Below are 18,567 nucleotides of genomic sequence, written 5' to 3' on the forward strand. Positions count from 1 at the left end.
AACACACCCTCTATTTTAACATTTCTACGCTCATAGCTCGTGACGTGGAAACTACCATCCTAAACTTCTCTGTTACGTTCAAACTCTCAAGGTGGTCAGCACAGTCCACATTCTGGTGAATATGACAAGTTCACCGTCTCAGTTTGAGCTCAAATCTTTACAAAATGGCGGAATTAACAGAGTGCATGAAGGATTCCCTCTGCGCAGTGACGTGAAGGAGAAGATGATCCCTATATTTAGCGCCTTCATAAATAATATCTCTTCAGTCCTTGAAGACTTGGTAGCGGAACCAAGAGTAGCTTTGGACGAAAATGAACAAGAATTCCAGGAATTCTTAAGCGAGGTAAGATTTTATGTCGCTTTCAAGCTCCATGATGTTGATGAGAATTGGTAAATTAAATATTGTTAAACTGGTGCAGATCATACAACCTTGATTGTAGTCGTTTTTTTAATGTTTTTTATGTATTTTGATATTACTTCAAAGCTACTTGATTTATACCTTGATCAAATACTTTCTTTAATTAACTCTGGATAATTCATAATTTTCATGGATTGTGCATTCAGATATATTTTACAGTAATATTACATCATGTAGTTGTGTTCTTTACCTGTTTATCAGTAATTTGGTATGTTAGAGGCACGTTCTGTAGATTCATGCCAGTGTTTTTTGTTTCCCTGATCATTTCTCCCAGTTTACACAAGACATATTGTCAAGACACCAATTTTGCAATCTCTGTAATGGGAACTGTGACTTAAGTTCTATGTAAAACCCATGCATTTATTCATGGTCCATCTCGCTCTGTGCACACTCTATGTACCTGCGCTTTCACTGTCAATTTTTCAATGTAATTAATTCTTATTAAGTCAGAACTGATTATCGCATTTCTCTCACACAGGTGTTAGGCTTTAAGAGACAGATCTCAAGCATTTTAAAGGTACTATCAAGGGATCAGATTAAGGTGGCATTCATTGGACAAACCAGCAATGGAAAGAGTACCACATTAAACGCCATATTACAAAGTGACTTCTTACCAATGGGAATGGGCTGTACTACAAACTGTTTTCTCAGTGTACATGGTTCAGATTCACCAGTTCCATATATTTTGGTTCCAGACAGTGATGGCAAAAAGAATATGGTATGTCTTTTTAACAAGTATTATAAGTTTCTCCTTTGTAATAATTATATGTATGATAATTTCCATCCATTTACCCCAGCAGCAGATTACCCGCATTGGTCAATTTTTGCAATAGCTAACCTACACCCAAAAACAAAAGAAAATTGTCAACTCACACAAAGTTCCTCTATTGTTTTTGTTGACATGATATCATTTAGCATGCAATGGATAAATTTCCACACTTCTTGTTTTTGATGTTTCTTCGAGATTGTAAAAATCTGTTCTAAAAAAAAATCTATATCTTGAGATCAACTGTGGGAAAGAAATCACTTGAAATGGATATACATTTTTCTTAGAAACATTTCACGTATAAAATATGATTTATGGTTAATAAATTGTATTTGATTTTTATAGCCTGACAGCAGATAAAGGTCCAAACCTCAATCAATCACTCCTACTGTTTAATTCTAAACTAGCAGTATTTCTCTGGTGTTTATATGGTTTTAGCAATTACTTTTGGTTTGAAATTTAATTTAGAAAATATCATTGGTACCTAAATTATCTTAAAGCAGAAAAATACTTATGAAATAAATTAAATAATACTCCAATTAATATATGTGCCATGTAAGTTAACCCTTTAACCCTAGAAGTGATTAACATGTAACTTCTCCCTATGGTATCCATACATAATTATTAGAAGTGATTAACATGTAACTTCTCCCTATGGTATCCATACATTATCCAGCAAACAGGTGATGAGATTACTCAACTTTATCAGGTTTAAGATATTATCTTGATTGAACACCAAATTCTCGTAACCAATTTACAATGAAATTTGTAGCAACCAGAGAGAGAATTAATAATCAGATCTTGGGTTTCAAAGGGTTAATAAGTTGTTAATAATCATCATGATAATTACCTATTTTTCTGCTTGTTATGGAAACAGCCATTAGATGAACTTACCTGTACCTTAAGCAAAGGAAAGCTTGGTCCTGGCAGTCTTGTTGCAGTGTATTACCCAAAGTCTAGGTTTGATTTTGTTTTGTAATTATTATATCATTCACATGTACTCCATTATGGAATTGCGCTCATTGAAAAACATCGTACGGGAAAATGCAAATAAGCTAGAAAAGAGAAAGAGAGCATGGGTAACTTCATGCAGGCCTGTCAATCTGACTGCCAATCTTGTAATCCCCCATGTATGCCATGTTCACAAGTATTGTTTCTTGCTCAGACAAACGAACATAGTGCTATTCATCGAAGAAGGCTTATAATTATTAGCATTATCTTGATTGGTCTATATTGTTTAAAAATCGGTCAGATGTAAAATTAAATTACCTTTTAAATGTTGGGTTTCAATTTGTGTTAAGACTGAAATGCAGCAGATTTATGAGGTTCTTTTGCAACCTCATTCCCAGGTCATTGAGCCTGCAAAGCATCATGGGTACCCAATTTTTCCCAGGCAACACTTTTCAATGGGCGCTATGTTAGTAAAAGTAGAATTTAGTGCCCTTTGTTGTACATGAATTGTTCTTGTCCAGGTTTTTTTCCAAAGAGATTAAGTTTGTCAACATTTTTTGGCTTCAAATTAATTCTGTTATTATATGTTAGACTTATTATAAAATATCTGATTGGTCAAGCGCATTCAATCAATATACAAAAGCAGAGGAAGTTGACGTAATAACCCAATATCTGCAGCAGACATTGCATTTGTCATTTGGAGTTCAAAGTCTGCCTAGTTTCCAAGCCCTTACTCCATGAAGTGTTCTCAAACTTTTGCAAACCCAGAGAGAGGTGTTTTCTTTTCCAGATTGTTTTTAACAGATGTGTAATTAAAACAATTACCAAATTCAGTTTTTACATGATATCATGAACTATTAAGCATGGTGTCTTTGTAGTCTGTCTCACCCTTTGGTTTTGAGTGTCTTGTAAACAAAGGAAATGTACTTGTAGTGTTGAAAAGCTCTTGGATAGGCTGCCTCTTGTGTCTTTAAAAGATACAAAAACTTTCCAAACACAGTTCACGTGTTCTAGATAATGCTTTCACATTAGATCAGGGGGTTTGTATCATTACAAGAGAGTTTTACCTGTACATTATTATCACTTGTGATGGTTTCATTTTTGTAAAAATGTATTTTTTTTAACCTCAGTTGTAATATTTTATCAGAGGATGTTGTTTTGGTGGATAGGTAAGCAAAATAAATGTGATGAAATGCACTGTATAATTAAACTTTTGAGCCCCAAGAATTAAAATTCTCCTTACAATTTCACCTCTGAATAACACATTAAGATCTCAAGAATAAAAGAAATGATCACCAGCTATGGACGCTCTTGACTGTCAGGCAAATTGTCTTTGTCTACTCCTAAGGGAATGTATAGGATCAGTACAGAGAATATGCATACTAATATTAGGGTGTGAAGGTTAAAGAAGAACAAAGAGACAAAAGAACAAGAAAACAATGAAAACAATAGGTTCATGAGGTATTGCTCTATTGTGACATGTTCTGTGTCTTCTACACCAAGAAGAAGCCTAAAAATGCTATATAAATAGTCACAGACACTGTTATTTTAGTCTTGGTATAGATGTGAGCCCTGATCTTGATATGTGGATAGATGAGTACTGCTTGGATGCTGATGTGTTTGTCCTGGTTGCTAATGCTCAGTCAACACTTGCGTTTGCGGTATGTTCATGACCATTCATGTGCTATGTGTAAATTTAAGATACATCACATACAAACTTTAAATTTGATTGAATTTTTTTAAAATTTCAGTTGCTTTAAAATGTGACTTATTGCAGGAGAAATTTATCCAATCAGTGTGGTAGCATTCATATATTAAACCTTCCCATACTTGTGGGGTAGTTTCTCATTTCGTACCCTTGTCATTTGTAGGAGAAAAACTTTTTTCGCAAAAGGAATCAGCATCTTCCAAGACCAAACATCATCATTCTATATAACAAATGGGACGTATGTGCATCAGAACCTGATAAGATGGAGCTGGTAAGTGAGCACTTATTTGACCTTGATACCCATTTAAATTTGAAATCGAAAGATATCAAAAGTGAAAACAAAATACAACTTTGAGTTGTCTTTCATCTCTGATGCTCTCTTCATAGGAAATTGTTGCTGGAAAAAAAAGTAATGATAGATTCATAGTGGGGGGAGGGAGGGGGTGGGGGTGCTTAGATAGAGGAGAAGAATTAATGTATGATGATGGGTGGGATAACAAACATTTATCCCATTTCCTTCCCCCCCCTCCAGACAACAACAACCACTCCCCCCCTCCCCCACTATTTAGATGATGGTAATAAAGTGTGATTTTTAAATTTTTTTTTACCTGTTTCTTTAAGGTGAAAAATCAACATCTCAGTCAGAGCACTAATTTCCTTGTTGATGAGCTCCAGTGTGTAGACAAAGAACTGGCTGAAGACAGAGTGTTTTTTGTCTCAGCTAAAGAGGTAAGCTGCTGGATATTTTGTATCAGGGTTTATAAGGATCAATTGCAAATAACTCGGAACAAGTCTTCAAGTTTTGTTATTGCTATGCAAAGAGACATTTGATACAGGACAAACCTCTCAATTGCTTTATTTATTTTCCCACTTTCTTTTCCTGTTTCTGTTTTACCAAGACCTTAATGAGCAGAGTGCAGGAACACCAAGGAATGCCTCAAGGAGGTATGTGGCTGATCAAAATTCGCATTCTCTTGAAAAAGCACAAACACATGGTTAAGTAAGATTTTTGTATTAAATCAAGTAACTAGCATTACCATGATGTTTTTCAGGTGGTGCCATTCATAATGAAGGATTTCTTGCTCGACAGATGCAGTTTAAGAACTTTGAGCGCAAATTTGAGGTATTTTTCAGATAGCCAGTTGTCTGTTGGCAGATTACCCATGAACCAAAAAGGGGCAAAAATATTCCAATGATTGCAGTGTGGAATTTAATGGCATTGTTATTCAGGGAGTGCAAATTTGCTAATGGTAACTTCACACATAGCTATGCAGGGGGTTTTCCATTAAAGCTAGTTACACTCCGGGTGGTTTACTGCTGCCTTTAAGACCTTTGACTGCCATCCATTTAGCATGGAAAGGGGCCTTTTGACTGTACTTTTTTAATTTAAAGTTAAACACATTTGCTTGTCTAGAGTTTGTGTCAATTAATTACTCTCGGTTCACAACATAAATTTTTCATGCTTGGTTTTATAGGAGTGTATTTCTCAGTCACACATAGAAACCAAGTTTAAACCTCTTGTGGACAGTGGATTGGAAATGGCAAACATGTTAAAGGATCGTATGGAACAAGTAGAGGGTTCTGAATTTCAGAAAAGGTGAGAAAGAGACAGATAATTTTTCCTTTTGCTTGATGGTGATTTTAGTTACCTAATTGTTGGTTTTGCTAAGTTCATATGGTCTTTTCTGCTCAGATCTCCACTGGAGAAAGCTAAGAAGGAGGTAGAGAATAGACTGAAGGATGTGAAGGAACAGCTTGAATTATGTAAATGTGAGGTGAAATGCCTGATCAATGAAATCACTTCTAAAGTTGAGGCTCAGGTAATAAAATAACTACTCAAATGCTCTTTAGGAGGCTTAAGTTTAAAACTTGTGGTTTATTCAGTCTTGAATCATGTTAATTTTTAGTTTTTCACAATGTAAGGTTCCAGAACAGATTGGAAAGTACGTAATCAAATGGATGACTTTATTTGAGATGCTTCTTAAATACTTGTTAGGTGCCTTTGATATGCATATCAAATTTACTTTGAAGTGAGTGGTAAAATTTTATCAAGAGTTTTCCTTAAATTTACTGCTATAGTGCCTGAGTACACACAGATATGTACCTAATTTGTAATAAGTATGATGACGCATAGTGATAAGGATGAACACAAATTGGGACATAATCTTACAGAACTAAACTGCCAGAGCTTTTCCCAATTTCCACACCCAGAGTATTGCTACTCCCCCGAGATGGGAAGCCAGTCCATCCCATGCTACCCATCCCCCACCCTGACAGCATTTCTTCATGTTTTCCCAATCCCTTGTTTGTATCCATTTTTACTTTAAGGACCTTTCTGCACAAGCGGGCAAAACTAGAATTGTCCCAAAAAAATTAAAATACAAATTTTGTCAAATTTCAAAGCCATGAGATTCTGTCGGCACCTGATCTGTTCATAAGACCGGCCAGAATAGTTGCCAAAGGATTCCACCTTCAATTTCCAGGATTTATTCTAAGTTGTTTTGAAAATTTTAGAAACCCCAAGTATTGCAACAAAAGACAAATTTTGCCTTTCTAGTTAACTGATTTCAACAAACAAAATCTAAACAAAATGTTTTCCTTTCTTTAGATAACTGAGGCTTTAAAAGAAAAGATTGCTCGACTGGGCTCGATGGTGAACGAGTTTGATGATCCATCCCCAGCTCATCCTTCGTTCCTTGGGTCATATAAAGAGGTGAAAATTACTTGTGTAGGCAGTTTTGCTGCCGAGCAACAGCTGCAATGGAGGGAGAATTTGAAATTTAACAATTATCTCTGATTATGTCAATAGAATCTGTGCAATCACCTTGAGAGTGGCTTAGGAAGGCATATGATGGCTTCTTTTTCAAATTTTCTTGTGATTTGTCAGGCACATAAACAAATGGCAGGTCAGTATTTAGGACCTACTCCATACTACATGAATGATATGTGAATATGCATGTGTACATAAGCCTAAAAATTATCAAATGAGTATACAGTGGATTGCTGGAATTATCTGGAGAAGTAACTCTGAAAAACAGCTTAAGTCAGCTTACAGAACCAGTCTGACTTAAAACCTTCCACACCTTCCGCCACTTTGATCTTTCTGATCGTAAGTCACGTTTACATTGTTTTGCATGAGGATTTTGATAGCTACTTGTCAAACCTGTCTATCAATGTCATCACGCCGCATCAATCAGAAGTGCCATTCGTGGTCAAACAGATTTTTCAAAAGTTAGGATTTGCATACTAGACTTCCATCCTCTCCCCACCCCACCCCCGTCCTGCGACCCTCTTACTCTCGTCCCGCCACATTTCGTGCGGTCAGGATGATAAAAAGTTCTCCTTTCGTACTGAAATGCTTGGTACAGACGATATGCACTAGGGTCGCAAAACAACTGAGGTAGAGTAATAACTAATGATAAATCATGAAGTCACTCATATGTTAGGAAAAAAAGGGGGGAAGGGAAAGAAGCCAACAGTAAAGAGGCATGAGTCTCTGGGGACCATTTAATATATTTTGGCCGTGGAGAGGGGTGTGTGTGAAGGATTTAGGGGAGGATCACATTGTTTTCAGGGAGGGAAAGAAGGGGGGGGGGAGTAAGTCGTCACCGACAGAGTATAAAGTGGGACTGTAGAAAATTGACACCAACACCAATTTAGTACCAACGAGGGGGGGGGAGAGTCATAAGAATATTTCAGGGTCTTATGAGGGGAACTAGTAAATTTTTATCGTGACCGACATCCTCCGACCCCCTCCCACTCCCCCTCAGATGATAACTAATGACTGGTCCCTTAAGTGTATATGAATATATTTTTCTTTTTTTCCAGATCGCTTTGGTAGGATTCTTTCGCCTAAAACACCAGAGTTATCTCTTGAGCTCGTCACTCCAGCGTGAGTATTGTGTTCCTTCGCTTATCAAACTCTAACATCAGTATGTATATTCTCTGTACTATAGTACATGGTTTGAACCAGGGGTTAACATGCAATAGTGTAGTTGGATCGTCCTGGTGAGTGTAGTCCTGAGAAGGACTATTGTCGGTAGTAGTGACTGACGTTTCGACAACCTGAGCGGAAGTCATCTTCAGAGTCAAGTCAAGAGTCACTTGACGTTCATCTTCTTTTTCCTCGTGACTTGATTGTGTGACTTCGAGGTGATATTGTAAGGAGAAATTAGATGCAGGTCAAGGGTTAATATCTACTGACTCGGTATAATAAGACATCAGGACTACTGGCTTTAGGATAACTGCAGACTGCCGAGTGGGTACAAAATGCAGACTGAGAATTTAAAGTGTTTTTTTCGTATGCTATGTGATAACATGTCTTCTTACAACTTACCAAGCGTCACGCAATCGCTTTTCTGCGATCAGCTTTCACGATTATTTGCACTATTGTGGAATATTCCTGGCCCGTTTCTCGATCAAAATCGTTCTTAATATAATCTCAGGCCTTCATATAGTCTTCTCACTTTGCGTGCGAGTTGGTCGGTGTTATGTCTGTACAGATTTTACCAATTTAATAAAGGTAGGTGTAGATGTAAATAAGATGTCACTATTGAATATTTAACACGCGTGATATTCTAGAAACAATTGACAGCTTTGCATGTCGTCTGTATTATCATCTTTTGAAGCGGTATGTGTCTATTTTGTTGACTAAAATGCGGACCGAGACCAAAACGGTTCCTTCGACTTGATATATTTTTAACGTTAGTAGATCACATCATCTTACCTTACCTCCGTAAATCATTCATTCCAGTTAATAGAATCAAATAAACATGCTAACGATGGTATCTGAATTCGTCCTTGGCCGAACACAAACGACTCCACAAGATCACTTTCTCCAGGCATCGAAAATATTTCCATTCGTGATGATGACTCCATTTTACGAATCATGCGTTAATTCTTTGAAATTTGAACACCTCTCAAACCAAAGAACAAAAATGATGCTCTAATTGGTGCGAGATACATACCCTAATGCGGCAATCTGATTAGTATAAGATACATACCCTAAACGATCTGATTGACGCAAGCAACATAGAGTTATTCTTATTTTTGTTTTTGAGTTTTTTTTTTTTACTTAAAAAAAAAAACATCTATGTTAGCGCACAGAGAGTGGTATGTTGCTCGCACCAATCAGATCGTTTAGGTTGATCCTGCCAGTAGTCATATGCTTGTCTCAAAGATTAAGCCATGCATGTCTAAGTATAAGCACTAGTACTGTGAAACTGCGAATGGCTCATTAAATCAGTTATCTTTTATTTTGATTGTACCCTTACTTGGATAACCGTTGTAATTCTAGATCTAATACATGCGAAAAGTCCCGACTATCTGCGGAAGGGATGTATTTATTAGAGTAAAAACCATGCGGGTTCTGCCGGTGTTGTGGTGAATCATGGTAACTGATCGAATCGCACGGCCTGTGCGCTGGCGATCTTTCATTCAAATATCTGCCCTATCAACTGTCCATGGTAGGGTAGTGGCTTACCATGGTTGCAACGGGTGACGGAGAATTAGGGTTCGATTCCGGAGAGGGAGCCTGAGAAACGGCTACCACATCCAAGGAAGGCAGCAGGCGCGCAAATTACCCAATCCTGACTCAGGGAGGTAGTGACCAAAAAAAATAACAATATGGGGCTTTTGCAAGTCTTGTAATTGGAATGAGAGTACAACTTAAATCCTTTAACCGAGGTTCTCCCAGGAGCATCTCTGTCTGAGTGTCTATTCAAACACCCATCGTGCGAATCCGCGTGCGCGTCCGCCTGGTCCCCGCCTGTAGCGGGTGGGGCCGGGACGCGCCCGCTAGAAACGGGTTCGTGTGGCGTTGAGGGTCGCGGTCGAGATGACCGGTCGTGCGCTAGCCTTGATGCTCGGCCCGGCCGGTCGGTTTACCGCGTCCATTCAAATTCAGGGAGAAAGATCCGCCAGGCGACATCCGTAATCGCGCGGGGATCATAGAACAAGAATCCCTAACCGGCCACGGTTCTATCGCTTTGACGGAACAAATCTTTCTCCATTCGATTTTTTTTTTCCGCTGCCGCCAGGTAGCGGTGGCGGCATCTCAAAGAAAAAAAGGAATCGCCTTCCAGACCTCAGATCTGGCAAGGCTACCCGCTGAATTTAAGCATGTTAATAAGCGGAGGAAAAGAAACTAACAAGGATTCCCTCAGTAACGGCGAGTGAAGCGGGAAGAGCTCAAATTTGAAATCTCCGATGCCTGCATCGGCGAGTTGTAGTTGCGAGAAGCACTTTCTAGGCGAAGGGGCCCTGCCTAAGTTGCTTGGAACGACACGTCGCAGAGGGTGACAACCCCGTCTGTGGCAGGGCCGGCCGCCCACGATGTGCTTTCGAAGAGTCGGGTTGTTGGGAATGCAGCCCAAAATGGGTGGTAAACTCCATCTAAAGCTAAATACCGGCGTGAGACCGATAGCGAACAAGTACCGTGAGGGAAAGATGAAAAGAACTTTGAAAAGAGAGTTAAAAAGTACGTGAAACCGTCAGAGGGAAACGAATGGACTCAGCAATGTTCCCTTCGAGATTCAGCCGGCGGCTTGGGGTTTGCGGATCCGAACGGACCATGGTCCCGGGCACGCGTCTCGCCGCCGTCGCACTTCTCTTGGGCGCGCGTTAGCGTGGGTCGGAACTGGGCGTCGGAGGTAGGTCTGGAGTCTCGGCTCCGGACTGTTAGAGCCCGGCTCCCGCGGCTCGGGTCCGACCGAGGACAGTCGCAGCGCGTGCCTCTTGTGGCTGGATTTCTGGATTTTTTCAGGCTGATAAAAGAAATGATAATCGAGTGACACTGCCTTCTGACAAAAAAATTGTTAAGTTCTTAAAGATTCCCGCTTTTAGAGATTCCCCGTTTTAAAGATTCCCGCATTTAAAGATTTTCCGTTTTAAAGATTCCCGCTTTTAAAGATTTTCCGTTTTAAAGATTCCCGCTTTTAAAGATTCCCCGTTTTAAAGACTCCCGCTTTTGAAGATTCCCGCTTTTATAGATTCTAGTGAGACCTTCGCTAAATCATTTGATTCTTTTGCTATTTTGAGTTCCCGGAACGACCCGTTTCGAAATATACGCTCATTACACAAGCCATCTTTTGGAGTGGGTCTACCGCAAACGGTGTGTGGGTCTGTGTGCTTGAGCGTAGAAAAGATGACACCATTCGCTAAGATATTCGACAAATCCGCCATGTTCGACATGGTGGGAAGAAGGTTGCGCATCTATTACGTGTCTGCGGTATACCCCATTGCACGTGACTGAGCTTTGTGGAGAAACCCGAGGGTAAACCTATAGTGGGTCGTCCGACTAAAAAGTAGATGTAAACGAGATGTCACTATGGAATATTTAGCCCGCGCAATATTCGAGAAACAATAGACAGCCTCTCACGTGGTCCGTACGTTTCATATATGTTCATTTTGTTGACAAAAATGTGGACCGAGACCAAAACTGTTCCTTCGATTTGATATATTTTCAACGTTCAGGGGTGTACACACACTGATTTTTACATATGTACCTTATATTGTTATTGGCTTACATGAGAGAGAGGCGATTTTACAGGGAAAGGCGAAGCGTTACTTTCGTGACTGGCGATTTGTTTACTTTTCTATGGTTTTATCTCACATCTGTTTGGTGACTATACAAATATTAATATGTGAAAATCAGACTTTATAAAGGCTTGAAATTCTATTAAGAGCGATTGTGGCCGCTTTGTCAAAATCCAAATGCAATGGCCGCTTTGTTCAAAGCAAAAGATATCAAGAAACTGGCAAGGAATATTTCCCATTAGTGTAAATGATCGTGAAAGATGAGTGTTACCAATATTCTGCTGCTAGAGCAACATTTGATGCCTATGCCCACATAGCCCACCCTCCGCCTCACAAACACACACACCAACAGAAAGGACACTGTCTGCCTAATTACCTCTGCCCATTCCACCTCCTGCCCACACAACCTTTTACCCAATTCCCATCACGACGAATGAACAAGTTTTCTTATCACACAACTGGCCAAAAATAGAAGAAAATTTATTCCATAAGTCTTGAAAGTCTACATAAACCGAATTCAACTGTATCTATATTCAACAAGTCCAAGAAATCAATAAAAACTTAAGCCTTAACATGAACGAGCTGGCTCCAAGAGCCCTTTGATCTTGTTACTAATTTCTTTATCATGTTTGTTTATTGTAGTCTTGATTTCCAAGCGAATTTCAAACTGACTGTGACCCGTCTGTGCAATGATTTTTGTGGAGATGTGGAGTTTCGCTTCTCTCTTGGCTGGCAAGCGATTTTGAGGAAGGTCTTGGGGCATCGACATGCTGAACAAGCCAGCATGACACTCACTGCTTTACTGTTCAGCATAGTTGGAGGACTGGTAAGGGTTAAAATTTCTCATTGATATAGAGAACCTGAGGCATAAAACATAGCGGTCAAACGTCGGGCATGCACGAGGGGATCAATTCTTTCCGGCCGCGCTTCAATTTCCCGCGTAAAATTTCAAATGAAAACATAAGAAACAACCGCTGTCTTGCAAAGTGAGCGAAAGAGAATCGATACGATTATAGAAATCTGCTAAAGGAAACAGAAGCAGGGAAAAGGAAAGCGAGAGACTTTTCTTACACTAAGCTTTTTCAAGTATTGGTATCCTGTTGATTTACCGAACTGTTTTGAGCTTTACCAAAAGAAATTGCTTTTGAAACACCATAACTTACTGGCTTGTGTGGTTGTTGGTAACTCGTGTCAGACAACTCCTATTTGACATTTCAAAGCGCACCACCTAGTCATTACAACTTTCACACGTGCGTATACGTTTGACCGCTGTACAGACATGGTTGCATCTCTCAAAAATGTGATTTAAGTTTCCACGCAACATTAGATGTATGTATGCCTATACGAAGCGTCCATTTCAATTCGTGTTTCTCTAATTGCAGATTTGGAAGACTGTAGGATGGTGGTTAACGGCTTTGTGTGGTGGGTTATACGTTGTAGTGTATGTAATTGAGTGGGTATATTGGACCTTTGGTGGAAGAGATAAAGCTCTCAAACGACAGCTTGTGGACTACGCCTCTAAAGAGCTTCTGTCACAAGTCAGCGTCATTGCCGCTAAGTGCAGTGGACAAGTGCAACAGTAAGTTTGGCTGTCATGGGATTTTTGAAGCGTCTTTGATGTGATTGTTGGTCAAGCTCTCTAGCACACAGCAGAGGGTAAATTCGCTTGACTTGAAACTGAATGTTGAAACGGTGCCCTTTGGTGAAAGGCTGGAAGTGTTGATTGGATGTAACCAGGGTAGTAACTTAACGATTCCAGAACCGTCCATGGCTGTTTGATTTTGCACCCATTCGGTACGCTATTCTAAGCATGCAAAGCCTTAAGTGCCGCTCTCGCTAAGAGCGGTTCTCTCAACTTCTTGTAGGAAAGCAAGTTTTCTTTTATTTTTTGCCCATGAAAAGGGTTTAGGACAAGATAGAATTCTGTGAGCTATATAAATTATTGCAGTCGCTGCGCGCTGGACAAAATCTGTGAATTTGCACTTTTGATCGCTGTCCAAACGGGTGGTCTGGCCAAAAATCGTTTTTGGCTTGTGGCGACGCAAAAGAAGAGAATTGGAGAACAACTAAACTATTTTTGAAACATGTATCCGAAACCCTTTTCGTGGGCAAAAAATAAAAGAAAACTTGCTTTGGACGGCAAGTCGAGAGGATCGCTTTTAGCGAGAGCGGCACTTAAGTGTCTTCATTTCTGCCTTACTATTATTTCTGTGCCAAGAAGACGATGTTATTTGATATTAAAAGTGTTAATTCAATGCTCTGTTCAGCCCGACAACTGATTGATTCTGCAGATGAACTTTTACACCTCAATTGCCTCTGGTTTAACTGAACATCACGAGTTGAATAATTCCTCATACTTGTTTGCTGTTTTGATCTTATTATGAGGATTATTGCGTATTAATTCCTCTAGTTCATGATATGCGGCTCGGCAATAAGATACATAACAATGCAAATCCGCAATTATTTTGAAAACTTGTTATTGTGTACTTCAGATAAAGAAACATTTAATTTTATTTTATTTCAGAGAACTGACGTCAACCTCCGCGAAGTTTGAGTCTCTGGTCCAGAAACAAGTGGAAAATTTGGAAAGAAAGAAAGCCGAACTTCATGAAAAAATAGCAAGCCTTAAAAAAATCGAAAACAATGCGAAAATGTTAAGGTAATTCTTTCCTACGTATTGGCAATAAATTAATGACAACAGCTGTAGCAGAGACTGAAGTTTAGGGAGGGAAGGGGGGAAAAAATCAATAGTGAAATGGGAGTGGGGTGGGGGAAAATGATTTTCTTCTGAACCCAAATGTATCATAACCTCCCTCTTCACATTGGGTTGGCATTTTCTCTCGCTCAAGGGAACAAGATGGCATGGATAAGGGATTACCTACGGCTTCTTAGACCGGCATTCCTAAGAAAAGATTTTGGGAAAATAATAGGAAGGGGGAGGGGGGGAGAAGTGGAATTACCTCTTGCTCATATACCACCCTTTCATCGTAGGAAATATTTTTTTTGTCAAGGGGAAGGGGATAGTAGGGATTGGAGACTACCCTCTATTCCCCTTCACAGACAACCTCGTCATCTTAAGAAATGGGAGTATCGTTTGTAAACATTAGCGTGGGGAGTGTGCAGCATCAGAAGTTCTAAGTGAGCTCGCTTTCTGTCCTTAGGAAAAGAGCAAGTTGGTTCAAAAACAAACTATCCCGATTCATCACTGAGTTTGGAAAAGAGCAAGATTTGAAATCTGATGAAGTAGGACGCCCTGGAATATAGGAGTAGAATGCAAAACACTATTAACCATGTTTGTAAGCTAGCGAGGACTCAATTTACAGCCTAAAACTTCTGAAAATCTAGTCTATAGCTTGCGTAACTGGGAAGTTTTGGTTGGCCAATGAAGATTTATCCGGCCGACCTGTAGTTTCTCATTCCCATTTTCACATTCCCCTCGTGACTTCACCGTTCATTCGCGCGGTTCTGTCATCCGAAACTTCCACAACACTGTTAGTTATGCAGGCTTTAGGTATCTCCTTAGTTTACTTTTCATGGCCATGAAGCGTATAGATCTACCTAGAAAAAAGCTTTACATTCAGTTAAAAAAAAAAGGTGACTATATTTCTCTTAATAATTTCACTTTTCGATATGATGTAAGGGAGAGTTCTCCGAGAGTCTGGTGGTTCTGTCTGAGGTTCTTTTCACCATCGGTATATTCTGGAGGTTGTTAAGAAATGCCGGTTAAAATTGTTTGTCAAAAGGCAGTATTTATCAGATGATACATGTCACATCCAAAGGCGTGCAATGCGAACAGTTTTTCGAGACGTAAGTACACAGATGCTTACCCTACAAAATAAAATCAGACGTGAATCGGCTTAAAATAAGATAAAATGATTCACGTCTTTTTACGTCCGGCAGAAGGACTGAAAAATTACAGATTGGTCAGTTATTTTTTGGGTATGTAACTAATTAGATTTTAGGTTAATGTACTGTTACCAACTAAGTTGACAACGTAATTTGTTTGAAATAAACAGAAGTGGTCTGATTTTCTTTAGGAGAACGGTTTTTCCAAATTTAGGAGATTTATTACTCGGACTTTCCAAGGGAAACGCCCGAGTTGAAATTCCGGCTTGATTTTTGTTTTCGTTCGGTCGCAAATCGCAGTCAAGTCCTCATCACGCATGAGCAACCTTTCAGGGTCGGCCAGGGGGGGTAGTGGAATACCAATATACCCGAAAAAAAATCGACAAAATACCCCAAAATACCCCAAATTCCTCCAAATATAACCAAAAATAATCGAAGCTTTGAATACTTTACACCTGAAATTCAAAGAAAGTGATATACTGAATACCCATATTTAAGCTGCAATATACCGTATACCCGATTTAAAACGCCCCTGAATATCGAATACACAAAAACCCTGGCCGACCCTGACCTTTTGCATGCGCGACGTCTTGACTAATGAGCACGCGGGATTGTGCAATGGCGGACGAAGAGAAGCTTTCGCGGCGCAAAATCAGCACAGACACTGTGTATGAGACGCGCAAAACGCATACAAAATATGAACACATCGTTCGCGGTAGAACCACACTAAAATATGTCGAGCGTTTTCGGAACGGGTCGGTCCATGAACCTTATGAGATATCTCTTTATGAGCGAACATTCATGAGGGAACCTTTCATCGAGAAACATGCTATATCAACTGAGCTATCTAATGTTAATCGAGAGAAGCATAGATGCAAATCTCATCGTGTATGTAGACCTGATCGTGAACCAAGCAGAATACCAATACGAAGTTTGAAAAGGTTAAGGAACAACACAGGCGGCCCAAGCTCCAGCTCTGAGATGATCATCTTACGCAATAACGGTCATGACGGAATTATAAGAGTTTGTATGGGAATATTTACGACCGCTCCAAGTAATAAGAAAATACGTCAAATTCTCAAAAAAAAAAAAAAAATGCCTCACGTTACTTCCACAGCTTATAGCTTGTTGTCTGACCGCTTACTTTGATGAAAAGAGCCCATTTGAGCGAGTTGCTCATTTCGAGGTTTTCAACGTACATAAGGAAAGCCTAAGGCTGAACACTCCATTTCCGAACGCCTGATCTGAGAAGCGAAAACTCCAAGCTCAAAATGACCGGGCGGCCACAAATCCAGCGCAGAATCCAAGCACACATACTGTAGTTTCATTTCAATTCACTACAAACTCAATCTTCCCCGTGCAACCGACGCTAAGTCGCAGTTTGCTTCAAAAATTTCCAGTTTAGAGGTTTCTAACAGCCCGCGACGACATCAACCTTGACACACGACCGTTGAAAACCGGTCAGCATTAGATTCCATCCACCAAAACCACCTTGGTCGAGAGGGACTGAGATGGAATGATGGACAACTCATGACTTGTTATACTAAATTAAAATTACGAAGCTACGACAACATGCCGACGGTAATCACGATTCTACGAGTGAAGTATCTTGTATATTTCACCACTCACAAAACGGCTCCTTTAGGAGCCATCAAATTTTGAAAGTCAATTGTCAACGTATTACACATGTTGGATGTTGTATCAAGCGAAAACCGAGAGAAAACATCAAGGTTTGTGTTAACGTTTCACGGACAAGCTACCGACAAGCTACCGACAAGCTACCGACGGTTACCGACACATTACCAACAGTCGGCCGACTGTCGGCCGACTGTCGGTCCACTGTCGGCCGACAGGTAGCCTATATTTCGGGCAAAACCTGTCGGCCGTCTGTCGGCCAACTGTCGGCCAACAAACGGCCGACAGTCGGCCGACTGTCGGCCGACAGTTGACCGACAGTCGGCCGACAGGTTTTTTGGGGAGCTCTTCTTCACAATTACCGTTATCCCGATGATGGGAAATTGCGTCAAAACGTTTTACTCAAGAAATGGTAAGTATTAATTTATTGTTCGATTGTAGTATTATAAAACATTTTACGCAATTTTATGCAGATATTTCACGTATTTAAAAGGTGCCCAGATGTTACGTAGTTTTGGTGGATGTCATTAGGGAACATCCACCAAAACTTTGACCAAAACCATCAACAATATATTTTTTTAATTTTATCTATAGCCACTGTTAGATGTTCAGGGAGACAAAAGATTTATACCACTAATTAGCAGTTAGTGCTCTGGCTAATTATTTTTTATGGTGCACAATTGCTGACCGACCAAACGTTCATAATGATTATCATAACTCTTAACACATAGAATAAAGTGGTTTTGGTGGATGTTTCTTTCCATCCACCAAAACCACCATAGCAATTTCTGCTACTTCCTTACAGAAGACTGATGTGACCTGCTATTTGGAGTACATAACCACAATCTATTTCTTTGTATGTAGAGATATTTTGCAAAGTTCTTGAGTCAGCACCTTTTATTGTTGAAACCATAATCATAACATGGTGCACAATATAGAATACAAAAGGTTCTGGTGTGGCAATCATGTAATCTTAAAACAGGAGAGTTTTTAATTGACTTAAACTAACTTAAACAGACATTTGCAACAAAATTCCAGGTCCAGAAATTTCTTCCACTATTTCTGCTAAAATCATAACCTTTAAGTATAACAAATCAGCACATCAGTAATTGTTATCAGGGGTCTGAAAATCCTATAAATCTTTCACATTTATTTTAAGTAAACTTTAATTTCACATGGATGAATAAGTACACACTCAAGATGCAGAATGTCTTACATTTTACAAATTATTTCCCTTTTTATGGATAGACAGTGAAAGGCCTTAGCCACATTGGTGAATCAAACCATTGTATACCATGCATTTTGTGACAATTGTTTGTTTTTGCTCGCAATATCCAGAAAAATGGAGGGGATAAATTTAAATAGCAAATTCTATTAATGGTTAAAATTAAATAACATTGGAAGATCAAATTAACTTTGTACTGTTTAAAATTCAGTTTTGGTTTCTTGCTTATTCCAGCCTCTTAATATTCAAAAGCATTCCTTGTCATTTTTGTGTTCTTTTGTGTAACATAACTTGAAAAATAAACACAGAGAAAGGATTTTAACCACAAAGGATTAAACTTGAAGCTAAAGCAAAGTTTAAGTTGAGCCATAGCAGATCCAAATACTGAGCACTATATATTGTAACCCATTTAGCAGTAAAGTTTATCTATATGTCTGCCAGCTTTTCACAAGTCTTACCCCTCACCTTCAAAAGTCTCTATA

The 18,567-nt window shown here is 39.4% G+C and overlaps 1 protein-coding gene across 1 annotated transcript; it reads left to right on the forward strand.

The window, feature by feature from the left end:
- On the forward strand, positions 1-15,392 carry LOC131780718 (mitofusin-2-like). The gene is made up of 18 exons (XM_059097325.2): positions 1-343; positions 897-1,136; positions 2,062-2,144; positions 3,266-3,304; positions 3,688-3,796; positions 4,007-4,114; positions 4,465-4,572; positions 4,743-4,788; positions 4,896-4,966; positions 5,319-5,440; positions 5,537-5,663; positions 6,452-6,556; positions 6,653-6,749; positions 7,672-7,735; positions 12,022-12,205; positions 12,762-12,958; positions 13,904-14,038; positions 14,541-15,392. Exons 1-18 carry the CDS (start codon positions 122-124, stop codon positions 14,641-14,643), a joined length of 2,160 nt encoding a protein of 719 aa, XP_058953308.2. The 5' UTR covers positions 1-121; the 3' UTR covers positions 14,644-15,392.
- The last annotated feature ends 3,175 nt before the right edge of the window (positions 15,393-18,567 follow it).

The sequence above is a fragment of the Pocillopora verrucosa genome, chromosome 6 (genome assembly GCF_036669915.1).
Source record: "Pocillopora verrucosa isolate sample1 chromosome 6, ASM3666991v2, whole genome shotgun sequence".
Taxonomy (NCBI): Eukaryota; Metazoa; Cnidaria; class Anthozoa; order Scleractinia; family Pocilloporidae; genus Pocillopora; species Pocillopora verrucosa.